This window comes from Globicephala melas, chromosome 2, assembly GCF_963455315.2.
Source record: "Globicephala melas chromosome 2, mGloMel1.2, whole genome shotgun sequence".
Classification (NCBI taxonomy): Eukaryota; Metazoa; Chordata; class Mammalia; order Artiodactyla; family Delphinidae; genus Globicephala; species Globicephala melas.
In genome coordinates, this window is record NC_083315.2 from 114,760,854 (window position 1) to 114,772,995 (window position 12,142).

At 33.7% G+C, this 12,142-nt stretch overlaps 1 protein-coding gene across 10 annotated transcripts in view; it reads right to left on the reverse strand.

The window, feature by feature from the left end:
* The window catches only part of RALGAPA1 (Ral GTPase activating protein catalytic subunit alpha 1), a 220,888-nt gene that overhangs the window by 135,068 nt on the left and 73,678 nt on the right, over positions 1–12,142 (reverse strand). For all 10 annotated transcript variants that reach the window (XR_009563100.1, XM_030854800.2, XM_060294754.2 and 7 more), the window contains 3 exons: positions 7,805–8,002; positions 4,076–4,213; positions 5–153 (listed from right to left, as the gene is read on the reverse strand). Coding sequence is in view for 9 of the 10 variants with exons in the window: in XM_030854800.2 (XP_030710660.1) it covers positions 5–153; positions 4,076–4,213; positions 7,805–8,002 (485 nt within the window). In the remaining variant the exon portion in view is untranslated. The remainder of the gene's footprint in view (positions 1–4; positions 154–4,075; positions 4,214–7,804; positions 8,003–12,142) is intronic.

Below are 12,142 nucleotides of genomic sequence, written 5' to 3' on the forward strand. Positions count from 1 at the left end.
TTACCAAGTCTTTTTGTCCATTGATACTTGCACAACCATGAACCGATAAATGTTAAGAATTCGTTTACACATATCTGTGTGCTCATCCAGAAGATTTTTTATCTCATTTGCAGGTTCAAGAAGAAATATGTTTGAGGAGTTTATAATAAACACCTAAGATAAAAGAAATCATTAGTGATTTGTTACAGAATTTCAATGGGAAATTACTTATTCAAAGGGAAAACAACTCAAGATGCTGATCACTAGGTGATCTACAGCAAACTTAAAAGCATTAGACTGTAGGTTAATTCTAACCCTGCTTCTACCACCAGCTTAATATTGGAAATTTAAGCTCATTAAATCTATTTTTATGTTTATCTAGACAAATATAAAATTACTAGTAGGCACCTGAAAAAAATAAACCAAGTGAAAAACAGCATTTTTTAAAAGTGAGGGCGCTTTAATATAACAACCTGATTGTCGTCATAAAATGAAAAGAACAATAAAAATTAAACATCATTTAGAATAAAAGATGATACCTCAATCAAGATGGACTTTCTGAATGAGGTGTTCAACACCATTTATTCTCTTTTTTCATGTTTATTGACTATGTGTGCATATCTGTTTTGGTAATAACAGACTGTATATTATTATAGTACTACTAATCAGGGTTCATCAATATGTATCTTTAATTAAATTCATTATAATCAAATCATTAATTGTATTTTGTTACTGAGGAGAAAGTTGTTATAATGGTGACAGGTATGTGCAAAGGTTTTCAAAGACACTTTGGAGGAACAGAACATTACATCTATTGTGAACCTAGGACATTTACATCTTCTACACCCATAATTCTGATTTAAATCCCCTGGATGAACTCCATGGCAAAATACAGTTGTAAAATCATGTGAGAAAAGAACACTAAGCTAACTTTAAAATTGGGAAAAGAGCTGACTCTGTAAGTCACAACACTAAGAAAAGCAAAAAAGAGGCACAAATAACATTAGAAATAAAATACGGACATACCTACATAGCCAGTAGAGAATTTTAAAATGATAGTTCAGTGAATAACTTTATGTCAATAAAATTGAAAATTTTAAAAAAAGGATTATTTTTTAGATAAAACATAAATAGCCAAAACTGACTCAAGAAGAAATACAAAAGACGTATATATCAATACCATAAAAGAAAGTGAACTGGTAATCAAGGTATCCCTGATCCATCCCTAAACACCAGGCCTACACTGCTTTATTGGCAGAGTTTTGCCCAGCCTTCCCAGTAGATGATCCCTATTTTACACAAGCTGTTTCAGAGACAAATAAACTACCCAATTTATTTTTATAAAACAATAATCCAGTTATCAAAAACAGACAAGGACTACATAAGAAAAGTAAAGAAGAGACCAATATCACTTATGAACATATAGACAAAAATCTTCAAAAAACAGCAGCAATTCAAATTGATCAAAATATAATACTTTATGACCAAGTAGTTATTTACCCCAGAAATGTAAGGATGCCTTGACATTGGAAAAGTCTATTAATATACTATATCCTATCAATAGATTAAAATGGAAAAAAGTAGGGTCATCACAATGCATAAAGAAAAAGCATTTAGCACTTATTCATTATTTTTTTTAATTTAGCAAACTAAGAAAAAAGGTAAAATTCCTTAATCTGAAAAAGAATATTTATCAAGAACTACAGCAAATGTTATAACAGCAATTGAACCTGGAAAGTTCTGCCTGAACCTGAGACATTTGGAAGCAGTGCCAAAAGCCAAGACCAAGACAAGGGTACTCAATATCACCTCACTGTCCCGGGAAACCCAGTAAGCAAAGGTGGCAGGGAGCAGAGAATGGATATAAATATGGGTGACTTAAAAAAGGAAAAGCAAAGCTCAATTATGTAGCAACATGGAAGAAAACCGTTCCAAAGAAAAGGAAAAGCAAGTTTAAAGGACCGGTGAGAGCCGGCCTAGCATATCTGAGGAACAGCAAGAAGTACAGAGTGAAGTGAGGAAGGGGAAAAGCAGTGGGAGATACGTTGAGAAACAGCCAGAGCATGTGAAGCAGAGCTTCTCACACTGCCAGTGGTGAGGGAACAGGTTTTCCCCCCCAAGTCTTACAGAACAATCCTATTATAAAATACAATTTAAAAAATGAATAGGTAAAAAAGGAAATGAAAAAAAGACTTTTCATCAGAATCAAGAGACATTAAATGACTTAGTTTCTAAACTCTCGCTCTCAATTTTGTAATTACCTTGTGGACCAGCACTAGTCTGTGGACCACACTCTGAGGAGCAATGACGTAAAGGCCTGATAGACCATTGGGAAGAACTTTGTTTTTATGCTTAGTGATAAGGAAAAGCCACCAGAGGGTTCAGAGCAGAAAAATAACATGATCTGACTTACATTTTACAGGATCCCTCTGGCTACTGTGTTGAGAATATACCAGGATGATGGATGGGCAAGACCAGAAGCAAGGATACTAATTAGAAATTTATTGCAATAATCCAGATGAAAGATTACTGAGGCTTGAACACAAGAAGTAGTGTGAGTGCTGAACAGCAGTCAGATTCTGCATACATTCTGAAAGTTGACAGGATTTGTCGTCAAATTAGATATAAGATATAGAAGAAATATAGGAAATTAGATGGCCTGAGCAACTGAAAAACAGCTGCCATCAAATGAAGCGAGGAAAACTGCAGGAAGAGCATGTTTGTTGAACAAGGTGAGAAGCCAAGTTTTAGACATGTCAAGTTTGAGGTATCTATTAGATATTCAAGTGAAGATGCCAACTTGGCATTTGAATATTTGAGTTCAGGACGCACAGAGTTCAGATAAGAAGTCTCAGACTAGAGATAAAATGTAGAAGTTGCAGTATATAGATGACACTTAAAGCCATAGGAATGGATGAGATCAACAAGTGAGTAAGTTTACATAGAAAAGAGATCTGAAAGCTGATTCCTGGGCACTTCAACATGAAAAGTTGAGAAATATATTGAAAAATCAGTATATAAAAAAAAAAAATCTGAGAAGAGGCCGGTGAGTTAGGAGAAACACAGGAGGGTATGCTACTCTGAAGGCCAGATGAAGAAGGGTTTCAACAGCGAGGGAATGATCTACTCTGTAGAATGCTCCAGATAACTCTAGTAAAATTAGGATTAAAAAACATCCATTCGATTTAACAATGGGGAGGTCACATGTGGCCTTGACAAAAACAGTATCGTTTTAAAAAATGAATGAATATAATGAACTAAAAATCAGTAACAAAAAGACAAACAATCCAAAAGAATAATGGAAAAAGCATATTAACAGGCCATTCATACATGAGAAAAGATGCTCAATTTCAGTAGTGATGAAGGAAAAGCAAATTGAAACAGGGAAACAAAAACTAAGAAAAAATGAGACAACATTTCACACACACAGGAGCAGCAAAAATTAAAATCTGACTATACAAGTAATGAGGAAGATATAAGGAAATGAGAACTTACAAGCACTACTAGACGGGATGTAAATTATTATAACCATGCCAGAGAACAATTTGGCAATAACAGTGAAGTAAAGCTGATAATGTACAAATGCTCCAACCCAGTAATTCCACTTCTATGTATATATCCTAGGGAAATTCTCCCACATGTGCCCAAAAATACATATATAGCATGTTTAATGTAGCATTATCTGGAATACTGAGAAACTGGAAACAAAAAACCATCAACAAAAAAAGGAATAAATATGAAATAACCATAAATTGTAATATCACAAAGTACTTTAAAATGAATTAACTATGGCTATGTATCAACAACAAATCTCAAAAACATAATGGTTAATGCAAAATGTTGCAGATGACAGTACACCATGACACAATTTATATAAAGTTTAAAACTGTCTAGGAAAAAAAATGTAGTGTTTATCAATATATTATGAAGTGAAATGAAAGTTAAGGGAAAAACAAAATTAATATGGCATAATGATAATTAATAAATGTGGGTGGTGAGTTCATTACATTTTAAAAATTACACTGAAATACTGAATTTTGTATTTGAAATATTTAATGATTTTTATTTTATTTTAAAAAAATAACAAGTGATCTACCTGCAAAACTGCTTGGGCACCAGCTCGTATGTTTTGTTCTATGGCTTCTTCAGAAGCATTATGAAGAACATCTTGGTAGGTGCCATTTTTTGCCCAAGTGGAATTTCGAACATGATCGGCAATACTGGTCCCATTTTCCTGAAGCAAAATATCAAGTTTTTAATATTTCATCAATTAAGAATGCTGTGACAAGTCAGTAAGCTGAAGAAGTAAACTGGAAAATACTGGGTCCCTCTGCTAAACATCTTCTCAAAATAGAACATACCCTATTTGACTACAAAAACAACGCATAGGTGCACTGTAAAAAAGGTTCTCACTGACAAAAATACAAGAAAGTAAAAACAAATCATCCATAAGGACCAGCCAAAAATTGTATTATTTCAGATACAGACATTTTTCTATCTATCTAATGTATAAACCTCCCTTCTATACATTTACACACTCAAGAATAGGATCATATGATTTACAGCTTTGTAAAGATAAATTCTGTTGTAAAGTAAATAAATGCCAGAATCCAAATGACTTAAATAAAACAACAGAAAATAGCTTCTATTTATCCTACTTAAGAGTAGTAAAATTCCTGTTATCCGAAGATAGATGAATACTGCTACTTCAAACCACTAACACTGCAGCTTTCTGCTTGAGTTTAGCTGTCAAAGTCCCGCTGACTAGGGAGCTCCCTCAGTCAAACAGAAATTTCACTCAGAGTTGATCCCTTTTTTAAAGTTTCTCTCTAGTTTCTTTCTGCTTTTGGTCACTCACCAGTATCTTCAAATACTTTTTTAAAATATATATTTTAATATATATTTTTAATATACAATTTTAATATATGGGAGGTTCAGTCTAATATAAACTATTGTTTCATTACCAGAAGCAGTACTGGAACTCAGTGCTGTCCGAGTAGCCAATACAATATGCCATGGTCTGATCTATAGCGTTCTCTCAAGCTTCATACTTCTATGATCAGGTATCTTCTGAACAGTTCTTCCAGAATGACCCACAAGCACCTCAACTTCAAGATACTTAAAAGTAAATTTACATAACCATGCCCTCCCCTTCCTACCAACTCCTATAGCCTCCTTGGCTGCCATCACCACCACCGCACTTATTTTCTCTCCTATTCATGTGCGAATGGCAACTACCCTGGTTGCAAAAAAAAGAAACTTGGGACACCTTCTCGTTCCTCATACCCAATTAATCATCAAAATACTGGTTTCACCACCAAGGGAGATCATTTATCTGTCTTCTCCCTTATATGCCCATTGTAACTGCCACTGTCCTTTATCAGGTATTTATTATCTCACTTCTGATACTTCCTAACTAGTGTCCTTGCCTCCAGACTGACCTCCAATCTATCTTCCACTCTGAGCTTGGTATGAGCCTTCTGAAATATGTAACTATCCATGCCATTTTTCTATTCATAATCTTTCCAGTGTCTAGAATGTAACCAAAGTCCACTACAATGGCACACAAGTTACTAAACAGAGCCTAGTTCTTGTCTATCTCACATTTCTTACCACTCTCAACCACCTGCTCTTAGCTACAGCCAAATAAAAGTCTCAGTGTCTCTTACATCTTTGTAGAAGTTATTCACACTGTGTGGCTCCTTTCCCATTTGTTACCTGCTCTTTGTATTATAGTACTTCCTCACTGAAGTCTTTCTTAGGCAGAATTAGGTATTCCCTCTTTCACACTGTAGGATCATAGCAATAATATTGTTTTATAATACTTAAATTTGCATGCTTGTCTTCTTGCTAAATCATTGTTACATAAAGATACAAATGATGTCTTTTCATATTTCTATCTCTAACACTTGTTCTCAAAATGGACATTACATATTTTAGACAGCACTCAAACTTGTCGGAGTGTTTTATTGTCACAAGAATTGAGAATATCACTGGGATTTAATGGGATAAGGCAGGTAATGCTAAACATACAAGGCACATGACAGTCTGCACATACACAAACTGTCCTGTATTCTGCATGTCTTTCAAATGTGTCACAGACAATTTGTGAATAAAAAACCCATTAATAATTAATTATTTGAATCTGTAACAACTCCATTTTATAATTAACACCAAATTTTAAATGATTTATATACACATATATCGAATTTACCAGAAATACAAATCAATTAAAGATTACAACTTTTGTTTTTTGGTTCACGCCATTAGCAAGAAATCACATCTCTAATGGCAACACTGGTGAAGTATGTAAGGAGCCAATAGAACACACCTATGCAATATACCTACATCACCCTGCATTTGTAGCTTCCTTCCTTCTGGCTTTCCTCCCTCCTTTCTACTGCTTGTGTTTTTACTATGTATGTAGGTAGATTTATTATCTATCATTTTTATTTAAGGATACTAAATGACAGAGGGTAGGCTCAGTATTGAGCTATAAATTCATAACAAAAAACTAGAGGAGAACAAATTATTTAGATAGGTTTATTTTCTAGCTTGATGCAAAAACTGGATGTTTTTGCTGGTACATAACAAATACAACTGTGAATATTCTTTCATAATTTATATAATTTTATTTACTTCAATTATATTTCTTAGTTTCATTTTTTCCCTCTAGAACTAGGGAAGGATGCCAAATATACATATACATATGTATATATCGTATGATACATATATATATCATATATACATGTATATATGTATGATATATACATATATATCATATATACATATTCATATATAAATATTGATTCATTGAATCCCTATAGAATGTGCCTATTATTCATTTATATGTTAATATCCTGAAAAAAACCCACTGATGAAGTTAAATTAACCACCAAGGTGATTACCAAGTCACTCCTATCTGGATTTAGTAAGATATATGTCAATATCAGAGTGTAACTTTTTGGTGAGAATCTGACCAATGGCAAGTGTGGAACACAAACCAGAATACTCTGAATTCTTTCCTGGGAATTTCTGCACTAGAGCTGACTGCAGAATAAAAAACATCCTGACCTGTTAAGTAAGCTGGTCTGTGAAAAGAAGTACTGCAGTTTACTCACAGAGGGGAAAGAATGAGATAAGAGAGAGCACGAGTGGAATTTGGGTCCCTGGTTCCATTTACTCCTGAAGTCTAAATGAATAAGACAGGCAAGGGGGAGTTGCACTTTGGTAATCACTCTAAGATGTATTGGGGGATCTTAGCTCTCCAACCAGGGATCGAACCCAGGCCTAGCAGTGAAAGCATCGAGTCCTAACCACTGGACAGAAAGGGAATTCCCACCACACTTTTAAATATTATACCTTTTATAATAGCATCTAATTTTGATCCAGGCAATGACTTAAAGAATCAGAATACAACCTCTTTTAAAGTTGTCACATCAAAGAGCTTTGGGATAGGGTACTGAGGTAACTGTTACATTAACTAAATTGCAAAATATAACTGACCCTTGAACAACACTGGGTTTAGGGTGCCAACCCTCCGAGCAGTCAAAAATCTGCGTATGACTTATAGCTGGTCCTCAGTATCCAAGGTTCCTCCGTGTCTGAAAGATTCAACCAACTATGGATCTTGTGGCACTGTAGTACTTATTCAATACTATTGAAAAAATCCTTGTATAAATGGACCCACACAGTTCAAACCCATGTTGCTCAAGGATCAACTGTATACTCAAAGGTATCTTTATCTTCCCATTTATCCTGTATTATCTCACTCTGTGAAAATCTAATCTATTAAACATACTAAAATACGTAAGTCTTATTTTACCTCTTCTCTCTTTTCTCCTTCTTCCATAGAAATATCATGGTCTGTGACATTGTCAATGCATGGTAAGTCTGAAGATGAGATCACAATTTCTTCAGGCTCTTGCATGAACAAAGGCTTTTCCTCTTGCTGGATCCATTCTTGATATACTTTTACCACTCTTCTCATAGCTGCTGCTTCACAAATTGGTAATAAAAATGCCTAGTGAAAAAAAAAAAGAGAGAATATAGATAATGATACCTTTTACTTTGACACAAACCACTAACACATACATTTCTATCTTGTTATAAAATGTGAGGTATAAATGGTTTTTAAAGAGTTAAAGTCAACCAATTCATGGTCAGAAAGAAACCTTTTGTCTCCAAATAATTTGTAAATACATTAAGACAGAAATACTTTTGGTAGGGAGATAACTGATTTCCAGCACAAGGAGCAAAGAATTGTTTCAACTGTACTATCTCAGAATGAACATACTCCTTGTAACTATGCTCCTAAAAGCTTAATGTAAATACACCTTTTCATAATAAATCACATTTTTGTAACTTATATTATTAGGCTTTTTAAAATTAACATTAAAATGAATTTTGATAAAAAGATTTTAATCAAAAAACAAAAACTATGACTCTAAGAAGTAATAAAAATACCATGTAATGAGGCAACTTAGCTTTTCTAAGAGTATTTTTAAGAAGTTACATCTTTCTTCTTTCATTTTACATATATAAAGTTATACAAGTTAAATAATAAGGCAAAAAATACTTAGAAAGTTAAAAGAATATCTTACAGTTATTCTTTCCTTAGGTACTTTCAGGTTGCCGTAAGTTTTAAAAAAGTATGTATCTTCCGCATCACAAAAACATTGTCATGTGAGAAAAAAAACTTTTTTATACAATTCATACTTGCATAAATAAAGCAATAAAAATACTCTTAATCTCACTATCCAAAGTCCTTCCCTTATGCATGTTTGTGTTTATGTGTTAACGTTTTCACTTTACTTTTTTACAAATAGAACTTGACTTTTTTTTTACAACCACTACCTATTAATTTCAACTGTAAAAATCCAAGACCTTTACCTAAAACCTGCCACTTTCTACTCTAGAATTATCAGTAGGTGTATTTAATAATAATCATGGGGTTAAATGACTTTATCTGATTGAAACTAGCCAAGAAAATCAGGTTCCTGAGATAATGATGAAAAGTTAATGTGTAATATCAATAGGGTATTTAATGTTCTTTGGTAATCCTTTTATTTATTTGCTATTATTGATTCCCTAGCAAACTACTGCATTGGCCAAAAGGTTCATTCAGTTTTTTCCATAAGATGGCTCTAGCAGCACTTAGTTGTCTTTAACTTCATTCGAAACAATTTCGTTAGATTGTATGTGACAGCTGTCATATCAACGTGCATTTTAAAGAAGACATCAAAATTGGTGAATTTTTGTGTAGCCATTTTAATATTGAAGATAGAAGAAAAAAAGCAACATTTTCAGCATATTATGCTTTATAATTTCAAGAAAGGTAAAAACTTAACTGAAATGCAAAAAAATATTTCTGTGGTATATGGAGAAGGTGCTGTGACCTATTAAACATGTCAAAAATAGTTTGTGAAGTTCGCGCTGGAGATTTCTCGCTGGACAATGCTCCAGGGGTCAGGTAGACCAGTTGAAGTTGATAGCGATCAAATCGAGACATTAATTGAGAACAATCAACATTGTTGATACTCAAAATATCCAAATCAGGCACTGAAAATCATTTGCACCAGCTTAGTTATGTTCATCACTTTGATGTTTGGGTTCCACATAAGTTAAGAGAAAAAAACCTTCTTGACCATATTTCTGCATGCAATTCTCTACTGAAACATAACGAAAACGTTCCATTTTTAAAACAAATTGTGATGGGCGAAGAAAAGTGGATACTAAACAATAATGTGGAACTGAAGAGATCGTGGGGCAAGCGAAATGAACCACCACCAACCACACCAAAGGCTGGTCTTCATCCATAGAAGGTGATGTTGTGTATATTGAGATTGAAAGGGAGTCCTCTATTATGAGCTCCTTCCGGAAAACCAAACGATTAATTCCAACAAGTACTGCTCCCAATTAGACTAACTAAAAGCAGCACTTGACGAAAAGTGTCCAGAATTAGCCAACAGAAAGCTAATAATCTTCCATCAGGCTAATGCAAGACCTTATTTCTTTGATGACCAGGCAAAAACTGTTAAAGCTTGGCTGGGAAGTTCTCATTCATCTGCTGTATTCATAAGAAATTGCACCTTCAGATTTCCATTTATTTTGGTCTTTACAAAATTCTCTTAATGGAAAAAATTTCCATTTCCTGGAAGACTGTAAAAGGCACCTGGAACAGTTCTTTGCTCAAAAAGGTAAAACGTTTTGGAAAGATGGAATTATGAAGTTGCCTGGAAAATGGCAGAAAGTAGTGGAACAAAAGGGTGAAGACGTTGTTCAATAAAGTTCTTGGTGAAAATGGAAAATGTCTTTTATTTTTACTTAAAAACCGAAGGCACTTTTTGGCCAACCCAATACGTTACTTACTACTTTCCTCCATCTAACAAACCCATTCCAAATTCTCATTCTCATGTTCTAGCAGCTTAATGGTCAATGGCATAATTTTGATCACCATTGCCTGCTCTAAGACTATTTTACAACTGAAGCAACAGCTCGCCCTTCCTTAAAGATTTAAAAAACAAAACAAAACAAAAAATACCTCAAATAATCTCCAAAAAGTTCTATTCTCAGATACTGAAAAATCAACTTTAAAAAAAATTAGCATGGGAATTTGCTTTATTTTCTGCTCATTTTTGCTATGAACTGAAAACTGGTCTAAGAAAAAGTTTACTAATTTTAAAAATATTAGATCCAGAGCTAAGATTTTCATTATTGCATAAATTATCACACTATACCCCAAGTGGCTGGATGAATCTACTAAAGACTAGAGTGTATATGTATGACATTTGTCCTTACAGGCCCCTACACTGATTCTGCTGACACCCTAAATAAGGATCTTGAGGAAAGACTGATGTTAGCCATGGCTAAAAATCTGATGCATAAAAACTAGAGGGCCATTTTATACATTTACAGTGAGAAATGGTTGTCTCAGACCAGAAAATTCAAATCCATATTGGCACCTTATCTTTCTACAAAGAAGAACCACTCACAATCAGACATCGGTATTAATTGATAATAAGGGAAACGGTCATCATAGGCAAGAATATTTGAATCAATGTGCTCAGCAAATTTTCTCTCTATACGTAGACCTGCATGAGGTCATCTCCAGTTTTATCGTTCTATGACCATAAAACATCATAACCAGACAACTACATGGAGGAAGAATCAAAACAATAGGAGATGGAAAAAATCAAACATTTGATGATATCAGCTTAAGATAACCTGGTATACACAGTTTTCTAATAATTGGCTTTCCCAATGGGGTCTGATTTACTGGTAGCTAAGGCTCTCTTCTTCAGTGAAAAAACACTAACAAAACATGTTGGTCTCTGATTATTCTTTTAATGTGCTTCCATTATTAATTAACCCAGATTGTGACAGACACATTCTTTAAAATTTAATCAAATACAGTGAGCATTTAGCAGACCTGGGAATTTTTTGTCTCCTTAAAGCAGTGGTTTGCATTTTGGTCTCAGAACCCCTAATCTGCTATATGTTAACACAAATAACACATTTTCCAAATTAAAAGAGTGGCATTATTTTACATTTTTGCAAATCTCCTTAATGTTTAGCTTAATATAGATGACAGTTGGATTCTCTTATCTGCTTGCTTCTACATTAAATCTGATACAGTATCACATGTCAGGTATGCTCTGGAAAACTTCACAGTACACTTGTGAAACAACAAGAGTGAAAAAGGTTTTGACCTTATGAACCTCAAAAGATCCTGGAGATTTCTCATGAGTCCCAGATTATACTTTGCCACCCACTGACTTCGGAAAAAAATTATGCATATGTATGTATGTTTATATTTTTTTAATTTACATACATATAAAATAAATCTGTGGTGCTTTTAAAGGTTAAACTCTTGATGTGTTATATTTACCTCGTATCAAAGTACTTGGGGCTCCTCACTGTAGCCTCCAAGTACTAACAACATAAAGCACAATAAATGGGTTTCCTTATGAAATAGAGGGTTAATGTCTGGAGTCCATTTATGCCTATTCTATTGGATATGGAGAACAATTTTATCATTTCAAATAACTTGGGCATTTATGTTTTACAGTTGTATCTTTGTTTTAAAGATACGTAACAATATAAATACTTTCATCTGAGATAGAACTCACAATCATTAAACTGGCCCTAAAAAAAACATTAT